This window comes from Neomonachus schauinslandi, chromosome 7, assembly GCF_002201575.2.
Source record: "Neomonachus schauinslandi chromosome 7, ASM220157v2, whole genome shotgun sequence".
Taxonomy (NCBI): Eukaryota; Metazoa; Chordata; class Mammalia; order Carnivora; family Phocidae; genus Neomonachus; species Neomonachus schauinslandi.
This window is the reverse complement of record NC_058409.1, coordinates 91,771,391-91,791,090: the sequence shown is the minus strand read 5'-3', so window position 1 is coordinate 91,791,090 and position 19,700 is coordinate 91,771,391. Positions and strand designations below refer to the sequence as shown.

The 19,700-nt window shown below is 43.2% G+C and overlaps 1 protein-coding gene across 1 annotated transcript in view; it reads right to left on the bottom strand.

Moving 5' to 3' along the window:
• Positions 1–16: 16 nt before the first annotated feature.
• The window catches only part of LCP2 (lymphocyte cytosolic protein 2), a 49,986-nt gene continuing 30,302 nt past the window's right edge, over positions 17–19,700 (bottom strand). The window contains exons 8-21 of the mRNA XM_021698195.1: positions 19,401–19,498; positions 17,793–17,859; positions 17,605–17,688; positions 14,704–14,729; positions 14,568–14,587; positions 14,362–14,469; positions 12,958–12,988; positions 10,739–10,751; positions 9,956–10,085; positions 8,497–8,546; positions 4,823–4,917; positions 4,140–4,217; positions 2,285–2,440; positions 17–718 (exon numbers count right to left, since the gene is read on the bottom strand). Coding sequence (XP_021553870.1) covers positions 596–718; positions 2,285–2,440; positions 4,140–4,217; positions 4,823–4,917; positions 8,497–8,546; positions 9,956–10,085; positions 10,739–10,751; positions 12,958–12,988; positions 14,362–14,469; positions 14,568–14,587; positions 14,704–14,729; positions 17,605–17,688; positions 17,793–17,859; positions 19,401–19,498 — 1,079 coding nt within the window. The 3' untranslated portion in view covers positions 17–595. The remainder of the gene's footprint in view (positions 719–2,284; positions 2,441–4,139; positions 4,218–4,822; positions 4,918–8,496; positions 8,547–9,955; positions 10,086–10,738; positions 10,752–12,957; positions 12,989–14,361; positions 14,470–14,567; positions 14,588–14,703; positions 14,730–17,604; positions 17,689–17,792; positions 17,860–19,400; positions 19,499–19,700) is intronic.

Genomic DNA, 19,700 nt, shown 5'->3' with positions numbered 1-19,700 from the left:
CTAGGAAGTTATCCCATCATGCATATATCTTTTCATAAAAAAGTACACAAAAATCCCCCCAGCAAAAAACACCAAATAAGAAAGGATGAAATAGTTTGAAGCCTCTTAAATTATTGCTGCTGAGAAAGTGACTTTTAGAAATTTTCAAATTATATGTATAAAACTGAGGATTGCCTCTGACTAACAAAGGTTTGGCTATTAAAAAAATCAGTTTTATGTGATATCAAAAACTACTACTGTTTCAGTGTTTTTAAATTTGCCTCAAATTATTTCTGTAACTATATAAACTACTGTACTTTGAAATGGGTATTCCAAAGTACACATTTTTTTAAATGAATTATTACAGCGCACTACTAGACTTCAAGTGTGAACAGTATTAACTCATGCACTTTACAAACATTGAAGAAGAATAAATAAATTATGAGATACTTGACAGTCTTCATTTCAAACACTTTTTTATGCGAAAGGTCAAAACCTTGTGCTCATGTTGAGGAGTTTGATTCAGTTCTAAGTGTTTGTCCATTCACCACGGTTGACTGATCTTCCCAGGCTGGCAACAGAGGCAGGAGGAAGGTTCATTTGTTTGGCTAACTTGCTAGGGATAACCTGCAGAATGCGTTAACGTGCACTGATATCTGGAGCCTCGGTTCTTCCCATCAATGAGCAGAAGTGGCATTTTCCTGAAATAGTCAATAATATCTGACACAGACAAGAAGTCCTGAAAAATTCAAAATAAGGAGATAAATCAACATTGAAATGAGTAGCATGAATTTCACCCTCAGTTTTTTTTTTTATCTGCCTAATTTCCTACCTCTTCAAGTCATGAGGATGGTGAGAAAAAAAAAATGTAATACTTGGCAAATATTTTAATAATTTCTGCTATAGAACTTTGAAAAAATAATTCTTTAACATCCAACAAATTATGGATAAAAGACTATATATATTTATATTTATGTTATATATATATATAAATTTTAACTTTATGGGGGTCATAAATAAGAGGTCTAATTATAATGCCTTTGCCTTAGAATTGCTCTGTTTGGGTCTTTGATTTTGGTTTCTGTATCTCTACTTCACTCTTAGTAGTGACTAATAGTGTGAGGAGGTGTAAGGAATCAGGAGGTCAGACAGTGTCCCGATGTCTGGAGCTGATATCCATGGCATGGCAGAATGAATGGTTCCTTCATGATCTCTCTGCTGTGTCCTCACTAGCCACCTCACACTCGCAAAGGCTCTGCAGCCAAGTCTTTGCACCCATTGCCTTCATCACCTTATCCCTGATGGCCAGACTGGAAAAAAACCCATCCATCCTTCTAGACATAGGTCAGAATCACACAGGTACCGCAGACAGCATTATGCACTTCCTCCGAGACTACTGGGCTGGATGCCTCCCTCCAGGACGCTGCAACGTGTGGTTTGTACTTACGGTTTCCCACCAGACCAACAGAAATTCTGGAGGGCAGACCTCATCGCCCCTCTAGCATCTATGCAGCTCTTGCCACACTGAACCAGTGTTTGAAACATTTGATCCGAAGCATGTGTTTTTCCCTACTCATTTACATGATTATAACTTAAAAATATGTGGAGTGAAGTGGAAGTTAAGGGTTAGCTGTTTTTCATTCTGGAAATGTTTGATTCAGCTGCTCCTCCTCCTGGAACTTTGAACTTAAAGAACATGTTTGGGGCTTAAGTTTAGCTTTTAGTTTCCTTTGCAAAAGCAGTGTTTTTGATTACCATCCAAAAAGGAATTAGCGTAAACATTGGCCAAACAGAGGAAAATTTCTTTGGCAGTTTGGCCACCTTCATTGGCCAAGCCTCCATTTTAAGTGAGAAATGACCCAAATATTTAAATAATCTCCACAACAAGAATTCTATTTTTTTTTTACCCTTTTCCAGATATCAATTTTAAAATATAGCCTCATAAATACACTGCAATCTTACATTAAAATTATGTTACAGAGGTGAATGATAGAAGGGACTTCCCTTTGACACCATCTAACTATATATTTTTTAATTTAAGTCTTAATTTTTTTATTTTAAAAGGTATACATGTGATTTTAGACTATTTGGAATAAAAGATATAAGAAAGACTCTATGGCACAGATAGCTACTGTTATTTATTTCCTTCCAGTAAAGGAAGGGCTTCACTAATGTGATTTAACTCAAATGTTGCCATATAGTATGGACCTTCCCAAAGAATGTTACAGCAAGGTTTCATATTGGCAGGTATGCAGAAGGGCATAAACAGAGGATTTGGGGAAATTTTGCAACTGGAATTCCTTACCTCTTTCCCTCGGAGTCCAGTTCCCAACAAGTAAACTTGGCTTTCCTCTTGATAACGGATCTGGATGTTGTAAACTTTATCTTTGTACAACACCATGAGGACATATGGATTTGCTATTGTTTTTTTAGAGCTGTCTCTAACCAGGAAAGTGCCATCCTAAAAGAATAAATTCCTGTTATTATGTGAGCAGCAAATGTCCATACTTCTTTTTTTTTAACCTAACTGTTTATTTTAGAGAGAGAGCACGAGGGCATGAGTGGAGAGAGGGGCAGAGGGAGAGGCAGAGAGAATCCTCAAGCAGACTCACTGCTGAGCAGGGAGCCCAACTCGGGGCTCGATCCCAGGACCCTGAGATCATGACCTGAGCCAAAATCAAGATTCGGATGTTTAACTGACTGAGCCACCCATGTACCCCAGTAAATGTCACTACTTCTCTTGCCTGTAAGAGCAGTAGACAAGCCTCTAGAGATCTGGAAACTTAACCAGTTGACAAGTCAGTGAACATTTAGTTCCGTGAACGGTTACAGTCCCCTGTGTCACGGATTTCTTGGTTGTCAAGAGGTAGCAAAGACTGTGTCAGAGAAATTTCCAAATTGAAGTCTCTTGATGAAAAATAAATCTTTTTTCAGTAATAAAATAAATACTAAGTGGTTGAGTGGATAAAGGGCCAGACAAAATAAAGGACTTTATTGGTTTAACTAAAGATCTGTCTTCCTACTCCTGGGAGCTAATTCCTTAGCCCTTTCTTTCCATAGCCAAAGTCATAAAACATGCAAATACCTATAAAATTCACCCATTTAAAAACCTCGTGATCTCCACATGTTCATCATTAAACACCTGACCATCAACAAATGTGGACCATCTTGTGTTACCACTTTTTTTCTATTTATTAAAATAGTGTTGTGATTTGTCCTGTACTTTAAAATGTCATTCCATAAATTATTGCTACCTAATATTAACACTGTAAAAATCTAAAATAAAAATAGAATTAATTAGTAAGGCAGCTTTAAAATACTCCCTTGTTTGTGTATTGAATCAAGATGGCTTTAAATAGCCATCAATCTGCAATCTGCAATAATGGCTTTCCTTTGTTCTTTTTATTTCTACTGAGTAAATTCCATTCAGAACCTCTTCTATTCAACAGATATACCTGTGGACGAGTGATTCACAGCCTAGAATTTAGAATTTAGAGTTTTGAAGACTCCCAGAACCCACAGAGAACACCTAACTCACTAAATCAGAATCTCTCCAGGTAAAACCCAGGAATCAGAATTTTTAAAGCTCCCCAGGTGATTTAAATGTGCAGCTAAGATTGAGAACTATTCTTGTAGACTCAAGATGTGAGAGATGAAGGATCTTTGCTTTTCTTTCTCAGATATATAGATTTGAGGTTAAGGTTCAGCACCAAACCACAGGAGATCTGGTTAAACTAGAAATTTCTAGGGGAAAGGGCAAAAAGGTTTTTTGCCTCTCTCCATAGGAATCCCTTCACATCAGTGTGAATGGCCAATTGTGTATTAAAAATGAAGATGGAACCAGTAAGATGTGAGAATTTTGGAGAAAGAGTCTCCTTTTGATAAGGTATGCTTCCTATGACAAGATAGACCTTTTCCGTTAATAAAATCTCCTCAGATTCTGCCAGCCGAATGACTGCCTTAATTTAGATTTTTCACAGATTCTAGGAATAGGATGCTGGTAAGTGTAAAGCTGTCACTAATGGGTCCCCTTGGCCTAACGGCATGAATATCACCTAGCAGAATTCCTAGCCCATAATTGGTCCTCCATAAAAGCCAGTTCCCCTTTTCTCCTTCCATTAATATTTATAACTACTTAAAAATAAACTTTAGCACAGTACCTGGTTTATCTTCCTAAGAGCAGCTTCTGCCTCTGGTCGGGTAATGTAAGAAACATACCATTCTTCATTTAATGAATTCTGAAAATGTAAATTTTTTCAAAATGGAATAAATTTTGCAGTTACATATGTGAGTGAAAAGAAAAGCCTCCAAGTAATCATTTTCATAAATCACCACCTCAATTCCATGACCTTTGAAACATCTGTTTTCTTAATTTGAAAATGGAATCACTTAGGTGGGGCTAAATAGAAGATATTTTGCATGAACTGCTTTTTATCATGACACTGGTTGCAAAGGTAGTTGTGAATAAGCATTGCATATATAATGGAAGCTTTAATCAGGAAAGAGATAGATGTAATAATTTCCTCAGTTTAGTATAATACACAATGAAAAATCTGGGTTAATGAGCAGTTCAGTGACTTATTCAAGGTCATAAGCTAGAAAACCAATGAAAAATAGGATTATTTTTCTCTTTGTTAAATACAAAACACACATTTGCTATTGGAAGAGTCTGAAAAAACACCAAGGAAAAAGAACCTATTTTTCATCTGGATCCTCCCCTTTAATTCACTAAAAAAAATTTAAGGGTAATTCAAAATAATAATAAAAATACAAAAGAGTATCAAATGGGAGATTCTGGTTATTTGCTAGGAAAAAAAGAAAATTAAAACATATGCTTAATTACCTCTTCTTCCCCAGGAGACAGTGATCGAGGTTTGTTCGGAACTGGCAAGGAGAAGTTTCTTCCTTCAGCTCTAGGAGGTGGTCTGTTGCTAAGGCCTTCAAAAGTATAGCATTTTGAAAGTTAACTTGCTGTAAGCTACTTTTCATTTCTGTCATCACACATTTTCCCCCTAAAATGCCCTTGCAATTGTTCCCAACAATTAACATTTTAAGAAGCCATAGCTTCAAAAATAATTTTCACCTGTTCAAAACTATAAGGGCTGTTGACTCTTCAGGCATCATTCGATAGCCATGTCAGTGAAATTTTGAGGACAGTTGCACAAATTTGAGTGATTTCTTAAATGTGCATGTCACATACTATAAAATAACTAGTCCACTAATGAAAAAGTCACAGTAGTTTTAATGTGATCATCAAAAAGAATATTCAAGAGACTGATTTTTTCATTGGCTCCAGCACACCCAGAATGGACTCCCAACCTCTGATATGGTGACAGTGCAGTAATAAAGAGAATTAGGTCCTCATTTGTTTACACAATAAGAAATGTAAGTTACCCAAGACAAGGTGAAATTACCTTGAGAATGTTGTTAGCCTCTAGAACCAGAGTTCGCTACCTACTGTTCCTAACTGAATTTCCTAAAGAGGTAGAAGTGTTCATCTCTCACAGAAGACCCTACCAACTACCCGATCAATCAGGAAGTCTGTGAGGTGCCTGTAAGTTACCCAGCATTCGTGTCTCACCTTCCCTAACACCTTATTGTCTTGTTTACGCTTCCCTGAAACTTTCTGAGTCTGAGAATGTGTTTCCTAATCTCAGCAAAGGTTTGTGTTGATTTGTAATCGCCAAGACTGTTTTCTGTATGCCAGAACAGCTGTTAAGAACTGAAAAATTCTGTGAACTGGATGTTCTCTGAATTAGTCATGTGTCATTCACTCACTGTTCAACACATACTTATTCAGCATGACTCTGCCCAGGCCTTAAGTGAGGCACCCCTGTACCCTACCTTTAATCCTCACAGCAACACCGCAAGATGTGTATTATCTTCTTTTGAGAATGAGGGAACAGAGGCTCCGAGAGCCTGAACAAATCCCGTGCTTTTAGTGGCAGGGCCAGGACTTGAACCTGTGATTTCCCAAACATTATTCCACATAAGTTAAGAACCCCTGGGGTGGGGGAGGGGGATTTGAATCACCCAATCTGCATTTAACAAGCACTCCAGGTGGTTCCCGAAGGAGGGTTGTTCCTCCATCAACAATAAGCCCCAAATGGCAAACTGCTGATCCAGGCCACTGAGCCAGGAGAATTACCCGGGAAGGGCTGAGGTCCCCGGGGGCCAGGCTAGCAGAATTCTTCACCATGGTGTTCCCTGCTTCAAAATAAGCAGATCAGACTGCCCTGAACTGTTGAGATGTCTTCTTAAGGCTCCCAAAGCCTAAACAGATTTTCCCTACCCCTACCTTTGCAGTCCAACATGGCAGGCACTTTATACTGTGTATTGAATGAAAGAAACTATATAGTTAACTATATAGTTAACGAATATAAACAAGGCCTATATTGCATAGCTCCTTTAGAGTTGAGGAATTGTTTTTCTGCTTCTGCATCTGCAGGCCAGCACCATGAAATCATATTCTTAACAGATAATATACTACTGTTTATTGCAGCCACACACCACCCTTACTATTGAGATCCTCAAGGGAGCTGGGGTGGGTTTTTTTGGACAATATACAGAATATCCTTTATCTTCCTAACATGGGAGCAGCCAAAGGAGAAGACTGAGGACCAGGTGTCCTGGCAGTCTTAGGGGGAAAAGGATCAATTTTGATTAAGGTAAGCATTGCCCCCAAAATTAACCAACTATTTACATTAATAATCCCCACCACCAACCCATGAAACTAGGGGTCTGTGGAACTTACTTTGGGAAACATTGCTATACGTGAAGTGTCTGAAGCTTAGATGCCCGCAGAAGCCAGGCAAGTAACACAATGTGGGTTCACAAAACACAGTGACTTGTGGACACTGTGGAAAATCAAGGGGGCGTGGGGGCAACTGTGGAAACCACATAGTATTCACTATACCCTCAAATGCTTAGGAAACATTGACAACATAATGGATTTCATTGGTGTCTCACATGTTTGTGGGATAATGTATTCAATTGAATGTAATGGATGTGCTCCAAAAAAAAAAAAAAAATATTGACCCTTGAGCCATAATTCAAGTACTAAGGTACTTTTCTGTTTATAACACACACTTGTGTTCTTGTGCGTGTTCATGACCAAAACGAAAGTGTTTTGTTCCTCACAGCAATTAAAAAATTTTTAAATCAGGTCACCTGGGTGGCTCAGTCGTTAAGCGTCTGCCTTCGGCTCAGGTCATGATCCCAGGGTCCTGGGATCGAGCCCCACATCGGGCTCAGGTCATGATCCCAGGGCCCCCGGATCGAGCCCCACATCCAGCTTCTTGCTCAGCGGGAAGCCTGCTTCTCCCTCTCCCACTCCCCCTGCTTGTGTTCCCTCTCTCGCTGTGTCGCTCTCTGTCAAATAAATAAATAATTAAATAAAAATTTTAAGTCAACGTTTAAAAATCAGGTGATTTGGGGGCGCCTGGGTGGCTGTCGGTTAAGCATCTGCCTTTAGCTCAGGTCATGATCTCAGGGTCCTGGGATTGAGCCTAGTGTCTGACTCCCTGCTCAGTGGGGAGCCTGACTGCCTCTGCCCCTGCTGCTCCCCCTGCTTATACTCTCTCTCTCTATCTCAAATAAATAAAATCTTTAAAAAATAAAATAAAAATCAGGTAATTTCATGTTAAAAGCCATATTTCCAGTTTTTCATGAAAAAAAATCAGAAAATCTGGCAACACTAGGTCGGTTTCCTGGCATAAGAAAAATCTATTTGCTAGAGTTGGGTAACTTTCCACAGTCATTCAACACTCAGTCATTCAACAAACATTTTAAAAACTGCCTACCACATGTCAATCACTTGCAAGTCTCTAAGGCTGAAAAATAAACAGTCTAGTTCTACCTTGTAGGCCTTTGCTGCTACTCAAAGTGGTCCATGGACCAGCAGTATCAGCATCACACGAGAACTTGCTAGAAATGCAGACTCTCACATCCCACCCCAGACCCACTGAATTAGAATTTTAACACAATTTCCAGGCGATCTGTATTCATATTCAAGTTTGAGAACACTCTCAGCAAATACTTATCATGGACACCCGGAGAAGGTATTAAAAATGCAGGTCCTCACCCAGACTTACTGAATCAGAATCTTAGGGGGTCGAGTTCTCTTAGTTTGTATTTTAAACATGTTCCTCAACTTGCAGCTCAAGGATAAATTCATTATAGAAACCTAAAACTACCGAGAACGCCAAGCACTATCCTGAGCACCATATAAAAACAGCAGGGAGGAAAAGCTCTCTGTGTCGAGACTAAGGCCAAGGCCACCTTTCTGAGGCCGTGTGTGTGCGTGTGCGTGTGTGTGTGTGCGTGTTATGTAGTAGCATCCTAGCATTCCAATAGCCCTGGCACACAGCAGAAACTGAATTACATACTGAATGAGAAAACATATCTTCTGGCTTTTAGGAAATAACCAAACCTTTGCCAAAAGGCTTTGGGACGCTTAGGAATCCAGTCATGGAGGCATGTTGCCTGGAGTAGGTCACTAGAGCCCAGAGTACAAACCTTGAGGGAAGTATGGAGGCAGGGAGGCACTCTGTGGGAAACCACTGTTACTGCGGAGACAGAAAAAGAACTGATTGGTGTTGGGTTGGGCTGAAGAGGCTGATGGGGAAGCTGTGTTAGGGAAACCCACTGAAAATGCTGCTTCGTTTGTGACTACTACCGCCCGTCCCTGAAGCCGTGGCAGCTGGACAAAGAGGAGGGGCTGATGGGGCACATCTCACTACTGCCCCAAGGTGGACTATCCCAAATGCTAACAGACTCTGAAAGCCGAAACAACAAAAATCCATAAAAAGCATTGGAAGGTTATTTTAAGAGTTGGCTGCAGTTTAAGACCTTTGAGTTTGGAGAATGGCAGACGTCCTCTGGGGAGAGGACATCTCTTTTGGTTAGGAATATATATGAGTGGGCATGTAGTTTGGGAACAGTGAATCCTGGGGCCTGATGGTCCACAAGCGGGGAGGTGGCTGGGTGAAAAACCCAGAGAGGGCCAGGTGGCCCTGCAGCAAACAAAAACAGTATCTTCGGGGATGGGCATCGGAGGAGGCACTGGAGGGGGCCCCAAAATGCTGCCAGCTCTGTGCTGAGCAGCCATTCCCCCACCCGCTAGCCCAACCCTGTCAGTCTGCTCTGCTCAGCAATGGCACGGAGTGGTCTTCAGCACAAAGGAAGGACAGAGTTGGGGCCCAGTGAGGGATGGAGTAGAATGAGAAAATGGCAGAAGAAAAACAGCTAGAAGAGTGAGAAGAAAAAGCAGAAAATCAAAGCAAGAGGCACACAGGGACAATGAAAAAAATTTGAGACACCTAGATATCTAGCAGGCGTAGTGAGGTCGTGCTGGTGGTTTTCTCCCGTATTGAAGGTGGGGACTGGGCCTCTCTCTTTGCATCGTAGAGAATGAACTCAAAGGGCTGGGGGTTCTGAGGACACGAGGGAGCAGCTCCCGGGCTTGTTTAGGTAGAAATGGCCTGTATCTTTCTCCTGTTCCTGCCTCTGCCTCTGGGCAGTCTCACTGTGGGCCCTGAGAAACTCTGTTGCTGTTGAGAAAGTGGGCCTACTAGGGACAGAGCCTATGCAGTGAATTTGTAGCATCTGCTAGGTCCTCCCATCCAAGATCTGGATGAACTCCAAGTACTTAAATTAATTGGGCTTCTTGAGTGATCGTTTTAATTCACAAAGTGAAAGCATTCCCCATTACTGCCCAAGGATCCATTCTGTCCGGGTGACCATGGGGTAGTCAATTCTGTACCCCTCCAGCCCCAAGCACAGAGACTCCAAGAATAGCAGTGGATTAACACGTGTGGTGGTTTATGCTCAGCTTGATTTTATTTCTGAAAACCCAAAATATTCCAACCTGACTACCACTGGCTCATTTCTTTCTTCCCCAAACCACCGAACATTAGTTCTTATCAATGGACCTGGGTGTGATGTTAAGTTAGCACTGAATGACGTTACCACAGACCTTTCAGAGAATGCTCCAAGCATGTGAGGTGACGGGAGGGGGTGCTTGGGCAATGGCTTGGTGGATCTGGAAGGGAAAGTATTGGAGCTCATGGAGGGCATTGTGGGTTGAGGCAAAGGTCTTTGATGCACTGTGGGGGAAAGGAAAAATAAAACAGATTGTCAGGAACCAAGTGTCCCAGGAACCTTCCAGAACCACTCCCCCGTAAGTTAGAAACAGCTGGTCAAAAGATCAAATGTAATTATGAAGTGGTAGGATGGAACCCCACCCCCAAGGTTTTTCTAGATGATTTGCCACCTTAGAGTGCATTAAAATGCTGCCGTTCTATATTCTCTATAATATACATTTATCCTATTTTTTCATTTTTGAAATGCTATCTTGGCAGAAAATTGTCAGTTGGAAACCATATGAATTTCAGAAATGATTCACAAGTTTTGCTTTATGTAAGCCAAATTTTATGCTGTCTCATTTATCTACAGTTAGTGATCCTTTCCTGTATTAGAAGGCATAAATATTAGAAATTTTTCTATCAAACCATATATGCAATTTTTAATTTTGCTGTACTATTAAGTTATTTGCACCATTACTTATGAACATAACAGTTCTCTTTGGTAACCCAGATAAATAATGCAGTATACCAACTGCTCTATGTCTACTTAATACTAATTTAACAATTGTAATTGATTCTATGGGGTTCCTGTGCTAAATAATTCCACATGAACGCCTGAGCAGAAAAAGGAAGGAATGAGTTATAAGTTGTAAGAAAGCTTTTTCTGAACATACCATCATCTTCATCCTGGTAAGGGGAAGAAAAAAAAAGGTATTAGCCTATCATCAAAACACAATTCCTAAAAGAACTGCATTTCTCAATCATATAAATGTCTCTCTTTCTTTAGCAGTTGTGTGTCTCCATAATAAATATATTGTGGAGAACAGTAAAGCTTGCTAAGTGGTTCATAATTTCTTAATACAAACAATCAGCTAAGGACACTCCAATTTGAGACTCTCAGAATAGGTTCTGAGGTGCCCAAAAGGGCCAAAAAACACAATAATAATGGCAGTATCTACTATGTGCCCCCAAAGATTTATACACAGTGTCTCATCCAATTCTCCTAGCAACCCTTTAAAAATTCAACATCCTCATTTTACAAATGGAAACATGGCGCTGAGGAAGGAGTCCTAACTTGCCAAGGGTTACAGAAATGGATTTGGCCCCTAATTTGTCTGGCCCAAGGCTAAGCCTTCTTTCTGCCACGCCCCTTAAAAGCAACTCCACTTTATTTATGTACCATGTGGCTTACAAGGTGTCTACATTGCTCAGCATTTATCTTCAGGCAACCTGTGAAATAGGCAAGGGAAGAGCTATTTGCTGTACTCCTCAGATGAGAAATGATGTTCCAAGAGGCAAAATGATTTTGCCATTGACCAGCAGGCCAAAAGTGCCAACTTGGACTTGTTTTGATAGACCAGCACACTGGTGAAGAAAGACCACCTTATTCAAAGTATTGTTGCAAGGATTGCATTGGTTATTACGTGTGCCTGGTATATGTGGAGTGCTCAGTGAAAGTTAGCTGTCATTAGTCCTACCATTGAGATAAGAAGAGTTATAGCCAGAATCATTCATCCCAGTTGGCCAACTGGGAGTTCCAGCAAAGTGCTACACATAGGCTCAGTGAATAAACGCACATGGGCTCAGTGAATGCCCACGATGAAATCTCTCTTCAACACCATTGCAACCATGTCATGTTTCTTTCTACAACTCTCAGATTCTCGTGACATGAGCATCATCCCTTCCAGAGACTGGGAACCTTGAGAGTATAATGTTACTCTCACTTTCAACCTTGTCTCCTCTTTCTCCCTATAGCTCTGCAGCCAAGCTGCTGTCCTTGCAGTCCCCATAGGGTGAATAGGCATTGTCATCCACCTGCCTTTGCTCAGGACATTCCTGAGGCTGGAATGCAACTGGGCTTTCTCTTAGGATGACTCTATTCTATGCCCTCCCCATCACTCAACGACATCATAAATCTCACCTCTAAGAAGTCACCCCTGGCTCCTCAAGCCCCATCAATTACTTTCTTGCCTCCACCACTAGAGCTCATTCCATGATCACTTACTGTTTCGCATGCTGGGTGTGGGCCTGCCTGTCTTTCATATCCTAGGACAGTGTCTGAACCATCATAGCATCTAGCACAGAGCTCCAAGACAGCAGGCACCTGTGGGCTGAGCCCTTGCATAGTGGTAGGGGTGTGATCACCTTCGGAGGGCTTATGGTGTAGAGGAAAGCACCCAGACTTGGATTCCAATCCTGGCTAATCATAGCTGTGCAACTTGTGACAAGTATCTTACCCCTTGTGAGCTTGGATTTCCTCTTAGTAAAAGAGAAACGATGATTCTTCATAGGGTCATTAAAGGCAAAACGTGTAAAGCTGGGGTGACCAACTATCCCGGTCCCAGTTTGCCTGAAACTGATGGGGCTTCTGGGACATAAGATTTTCATTGCTAAAACTGGATGTAAAACTTTCATTGCTGTTTCCCAGGCAAAGAGCTCATCATCCAAAAGTCGCTAGCTTGTCAACATGCACACAGCAGGCATTCAATAATTGTTATTCCCTCTCTTATTCAGGCCATGGACTTACTAAAAGGGAAAACAGAGGCCTTGTAAACTTTGCTTCAAGGCCCAGACTCCTGGGCATCCCTCCTTTTATCCTTCCCTCCAACCACAGTTATTTACCTTACGAATTACCACCTGGGAATGGGGTTGTGATGCAGCCGGCCACCCTGGGAGCTCTCAGAGGCACCAGAGCTAAGCAATGCAGCACTGCGGGCAGGAGGAAAAGATGGAGGCCCTCACAGGCACCAGTATTTAGGAGCCGACTGCATGCAGGCCTTGCTCCGTGCGCTGGGCCTCAATGAAGTCTGAGAAAGGCACGGCCCCAAGCTCCGCAGAGCCTGCACTGATTTTCCCTGTGCCAAGCATCTACCAAATGGGATTTTGTACTTACATTCTCTCTTCTGTCTGGTCCCCATCCGTGCCTGAAATGAATTAAAAAAAGAACTGAACATGAAGAGTTCCAATGAGCCAGCCTCAGAATATAGATAGTTTCACTTACTCTAATAATGAGAAATCAAACCCACTGAGCTGTGATAAAATGGGAAAAAACAAAAAACAAAAAACACAGCAGAAAAGCCGGGGAGCAGGAGTGGAGGGAAGGTTTGGTGACTCAATGTTCTGTCACCATTGCAAGCTGAGCTAGGCAAACCTTTATTCTTTTAGCTACTGCAGCAAATAATTACATATATATAAAAAAGGTTTAGTCAGCAAACTAACTCTTTAGTAGCTATTAAATTTCACTGAGTAGATGTTTCTCCAAGCAAATGAAAATATTTTAGGTAATATTCTCCTTTGCTGATGTCTTAAAACAGCCATTTCGGGGCTCACCCTTCGGGTGAAGGGAAGACAGTTGGAAAATGCTACTGCTCTGGGACTTTTCCCAGACGCACGAGCTAGTCAGACAGATTTGGCGACAGCTGCCTTTGGGCCATGGCAGGCAGCTGTGTGTCTGGGCCCACGTCACGTTCTCCTTGGACAGGGGGACGAGAGAAGGAATGTACTGAATGCCTCCTATCTGTCAGGGGCTTCACGCGGCATCATCCTCGTGGTTTATTTAAAATTTTGATATTTTGTTCATTATATACTTTTTACATTCAATTTGATTTCTAAAAAGATTCCATCAAAAAAAAAATCCATTCAAATATCTTGATTACTGAGGGTTTTTTTCTGGTGCCCTCTAGCCATGGCCCTGGTTCAATCCAACAGCCGGAGCTATGAAGCCTGATGATGCTGACAAGAAAAACAGAAGCCTTGGTTACGTCCTTCGTAAGGAGTAAAGTGGAGCCTGACCCCAGATACATTTATGCCTTTGGTACATAGGCCCCAAAAACTTCACAGTAAATTTAGAAATAGTAGAGCAATTCTGCCATTATAAAATGTGGCTGCAGAGTGAGGAAGACCTTACAGTGACCTAAAAACCTCTGCCAATTATGTCATCTCTGCCACCTGTCTTGAAAAATGAAGTGGCAGGTACTGTTCCTATGTATTGAGGTGAAAGGAAAACATGAGCACGGGTTCGACTGGTTGAGGAGACGTTCTCCACAGACAGTGGCCATTCCCGTCCTCCTGATGAAGCATCGCTCCACTCCTTCCTTTGCTAGATCACTGTCGTCTTCAAAGGGACCCAGGACTTGATATCCAACCCGAGGAGCCAGAATTCCTCAAGCCCCAGCAGCGAAACCATCCACTGCTCCCCAGGAGCACCCATGATTTTCGGTTCCTTGTAGACTACTGCTAAGCAGGCTATTGGCGTCACCTCTCTGAGTGACAAACTCAGGCAACAGAAGACAGTTACCTGGGCACAGGTGGCTTCTTCCCGGGCAGGGGGCTACCCCTGTCATGTCTTTCAGTGGCTGGAGGTAAAGGAGGCTTTTGCATCTTGGGTAAATGCTCCCCGAGAGGCCTGCAGAGTTGAGAGAAAGCAGGGGTGGGAACCAAACTGAACCGTGTTTCTATGGCATACACCGTGTACCCTCACACAGATGCGACAGGGCACCTTACCTTCCCGCGGGGGCCGAGGGCTGTAAGACAGGAGGGAAGACATGTCAGTGTCCTCAGCACTTTCCAAAGAATAAAGACAAGACACAAAATGGAACCAAAGTAAAAACAAACAGAACAAACCAGGGAAGGAGCTTACCTTGTCAGGAAACGGGGGCTTCTTTCCTGTAAATGACAAATAACAGGCAGGCCTTGAATACTTTATCCACTAAGCAGGAGGTATTCAAACATAGTCTGATGAAACCATGAGTCCGAGCCCTGAGGGGGCCGACTGGGTGTGAGCATTGAAGAATCACAGACTTCAGACCTGGAAGATGCCCATAGGGAGCACCTAATTTTACAGGCTCAGAGAAATTAAGTGACTAGCCCAAGGCCACTCAGAGTTGTGTACATGCAAACAGTATTCTGAATTCTGTGCTTCTTTTCAACATTTGATTTTATGTAACTGATGATAAGAAGGATTAAAATGTCTTATTGGGATTTTACGCCTCTTTCATTGACTAAGAAGTTCTTTGGATAGCCTCAGTTTATTCCTGTATCTGAAATAAACCCATTTGCCCTGGAGGGTTAATTTTCCTCCAGTCCTGTGGAACATTTGACATTACCTAAAGTATTACACTTACTTTCTGGAAAAACTTTTGATTTGGGGAAGAGCATTTTAGGAGATACTCCTGGTGGGGTGCAAATCATTTTGTGTTAATTTTTGGTTGGGTTTTGTTTCTTTCTTCCTTTTACTTTTTTCTTGGAACAGACGACATGCAGGCTCCCTGAAGAAATGCTAGGTGTACCTGAGAACTCTGCACTGCAAAGTTATTCAAAGCAATTTATTTTTGATTCTGTCCGAAGTCCCTTCGAATAGATATGCCCTATGTTTTCAGTGCAATAAAAAGTACCACTTAACTCTTCAACCAGGTCTACAAGCAAATCCTATATGCCTTGAGCAAGTTATTTAAGGTCTTTGAGTCTCAATTTCCTCACCTGTAAAATGAAGATTATAGGTTAAAAATGCACAGGTTTGCTGTAAGGATCAGGTGACAATTTCTGTGCAGGGTCAGGCACATTTCCATGGGTGCTGACAACTCCTTGATACTTCCTCTTTCTTCCCCTCCCTTCCATACCTCTGTGCAGGTAACACCCCAAGGGGAATGATGATATGATTTTCACGACATGATGTACAGCCCAGGCCCCTGACAGGGCCTAAGAATCTCGTCCTACTGTGAAGAGCTCACTGCCCAGTAAGAGACAGTTTTGATGGTATAAGAAATGTTTATTATTCATAAAACTTTGGGTTAGGATGGAAACCCTACTTTACAGGGTTACCCAGAAAACTTAGATTTATATTCTTAGGCTTAAGTAGATTTTCTTTTTTTTTTAAACAAATTTTCTGATGTATGCATATTCTCTGGGCATCGTAAGAGGTTAGTACTCTCAAAACATCATGGACAAGGAAGCAATCAAGAGTAGGTATTGTCAAGAAAGGGTACCTTTAAAATCAGTTTTCTGGGGGCACCTGGGTGTCTCAGGTCATGATTCCAGGCTCCTAGGATGGAGCCCCACATCAGGCCCCCTGCTCTGCGGGGAGCCTGCTTCTCCCCCTCCCTCTGCAGCTCCCCCCGCTTGTGTTCCCTCTCTCGCTATGTCTCTGTCTGTCAAATAAATAAATAAAATCTTTAAAAAATAAAAAAAAAAATTTTTTAAAAAGAATCTTTTAAAAGGAAACTTTTGTTCAGGAGGTGACTCTGAAGGATTTGATGTCAGTATTCCACTTTTTTGATGCTTTGACTTCTGGTAGTAAGCAGGCCTGGGGTCTGAACTTGAATCTCTCTGTCTTCATTCTCATGTAATTTGAACAGCCCTCTGCAGCAGACCACTCTGAACTCAGACAGCCGACAGAGCTTTGCAGGAGTCATCAGAGCTGTGGTCCAGTTCGTGGAAACAGCAGCAGGCAGGAGCCTCAAATCTAAGAACTGAAATTCATTTGCACGCAGAGAGGAACCTGAGGCCACAGTAGCCTAACTGCTTTGCTCAGAGTGCGGGTCAGGAAGGCTGGGTGCGGTCAGGATTCGGGGCTCCTTCTCCGGCAAGGCTCCCAGCTCCTTCCCCAGAACTCCCTACCCCAGAGCAAGGAAAATCCGGGTCTCCAACTGTAGCATGATGTGGCGGAAAAGAGCACCCGCTTTGAAGTCAGAAAGACATGGGTTCAAATCCTACACCAAGTAATGCAAATGTGGAAAAGTTCTTCAACCTCTCTGAACCTCAGTTTCATTGTCTGCAAAATGGGGGGGATACACCCCCTTCATTGGGTTGGTGTGAGGATAATATAGGTAAATTATTTTTGGTGGGTAAAGTACTTGCCCCAGAGTGGGTGCTCAATAAACGGTCGCTAAGTTTTAGAATTGAATTGAAAATAGCTTTATATAGAGGTAGCCATACTCCAAGAACACTCTGGGCCACTTCTGGGGGAAAAGGACTGTAGGATAGCCACAGTTTGGTCAACTGCACGTGGGCAACAATAAACAACTTTGACATTTGAATAGCACCTTGGAGTTTTATCAAGCATCTTCTCCTTACAGAACAGAACACCATACAAAGGAGACAACTCTGAACACATATGGTCCCTGCGGTCAGTAAGCGGCTCAGTAGCTGCCAAGGCAGCTGACAACAGCTCTCCCAGACCTCCTGTCTCAGCCCAGGCCCTCCCTCTGCACTGCACTGCTTCCTGCACCATCCTTCGGGAGGACAATGAGATATGTGTACACACGGCACCCGGGTAGAAGCAAGCCCAGCCCAGGGCTGACAGCGGGAGTTCTGCAGCCAGCCTGACCTTGGGTTGAGTCTCTACCCCCATCACTGGGTAGCTGAGTCATTTGGGAAAGTTATCTCTTTGGGCCTCAGTTGCCTCATCTATGAAATGTGGATGATGCTAATAGTCCCACATCATGGTACCATTATGATTGTGGTGGTGCGTGTGAAAATCATGCCGTAAGCACTCTATAAATATTGGCCATTGTTACTAGGCATCAAATAGAGAGATACCAACCTAGTGTGAAGGGCTCTCTGTCAAATGGGGCTAATGAACGATCGAGGGGAGGTTTCGTGCTTCTGTCTATGGAAGGAGCAGGGACTGGAAGAGAAAAAGACTGAAGTCAATTACAAGAAGAAAGCACTTGGTTGGGGCTGAGGGAGCAGGTGCGCTGGTGGGTGAGAGAGGGCAGGCCCCGTACTTACGCTTTGCTGTTTTATGGTTTCTACTTCTGCTAGGCTCTTCGTGGTTTGGTTGGGGTGGGGGGAGTGGCTGTTTAAAAAAGATCCACATGTTAGGTAGCATCTCGTTAGGATACATCCACAAGTTCTCACTTGGGGCCTTATCGCTCCAAATCTGTCTGACTCTGTTCACTTTCCTGTCATTTCTCTCCTGGACCATAACCTCTTACCTGAGTTCCCCATCCCACACTCTTTCATCCGAGGTACTATCTGCATGGCAATGGAGTGAGTATGTCACTCCCCTGCCAAGCCCTCAAGTGGCCCCTATCACATTAGGAACACAATAAAAACTCGCCGTGTGTCCACCCTTCCAACTCCTTCTTATCTTAGACTCCTCTCTCCACTGCCCACTGGGCTCCCACTCCAAGTGTCTTCTTACAGCTCCTGCAAGATCTTAAACTCATGCCCTCCTTCTAATCTCGGTACTTGTGTTTCCCTCTGCCTAGAATGTTCCTTCCCTGGCTCCTGCCACAACTGGCCCATTCTGTCCAGCTCAATGTCACCTTCCCACCCATCATCAAGTTACTGGGTTCTCTGTCTCCCTAACCACACATTACTACTCAAATTGTCTTGTGCATACATCTGCTTACTTGTTTAGTATCTGCCTCCCCCAACCAAAATTGAAAATTTATAAAAGCAAAGGGACCTTATTTGTCTTGTTCGTGCTCTATTCCCAGCAGCTAGAACGCTGCTTGGCACACAGTAACGGCTAGTAACTATCTGTTGACTGAATGAGAGAATTCTGCACCCCAATAGTGGAGGTGGAAGCCTTCAGGTTTCAAAGCAAAATGCTTTGTAGATCAATTCAGCTCCCTGAGCCCCCTTTGCAAGAAAACTGCACAAGCAAGAGGAAGCCATGTATGCTTAGATGAAAGGTCCCAACTGTGGTGAGGTCTGCATTTTGAGATTTTGGAAAAATACATTCTCTCGCTCCTTCTAGCCCTGACACTTTGGCAATTACCCTGCGGTTAAAGTGCTCCGATCCCTTATGAAGAAAACACATCTCCAGCTATTGACATATTAGCCTGAATTTCTCGGGGTCTCTCTGGGTACTTAACTGGACCCACAGGACCTGAGGCTGTAAGCTTGAAGAAAGAGGAAAGGCGGTTTGCTGCCTCTCTCTCTGCCCTTGGGTTCTCTGCATTGTAAGCCTTGGCGGCTCAAGCCACCGGCCCGCGGAATTTCCGCCTCTGGCCAGTAGGTGGCGCACGTCTTGCGGCGAGAGAAGGTGCTAGAGACCCACGCAATAGCGGTAGGGGCCATTTACTGACCTTGGTCCCTCGGGTTTATTTCACAATTTTTATTAATTTCAAAAGTGGGACAGCAATACTTCATTATTGAAGTAGTTTAAATTGTTTTGGGTAAAAAGAAAATGCCGATGATATGCACTAGTATGTATGTTACCCCCCCACCCCACCCCCCACACCGTGAGTGCTTGGGTTTGCATGTTCCCAGCCTATATATAATCTGTTCTTACTAGTCAGCATTGGGTAAAGATACGTAGAGTCTTCTCTCTGGCAAAGGAGGGATCAAAGTGGACACAGCACCAGTGAAGAAAGCTGGGAGGCCTACCGCGTGACTCCGGCCTGCCGACGGAGGAGGAAACCCGGCTGTCGGTCTCTGGGGGGGCACGGGCGGCTGCTGAGGGACTTTGCTGGAGGGGGGCCGGTCTGCGGAAGGGCAAGAGCAGTAGGGTGGTGAAATGAAAACAGAAATGCCACACCAAGGCAGGCTGTGTTGTCCGGGAAGAGCAGCACCTCTGCGCTCCGGGGGGCGCCGCATCCCGCAGACCCCCACAAGTGCCAAGGCCAGCCCGCCCGAGTCTCACACACACACACACACACACACACACACACACACACACACACACAC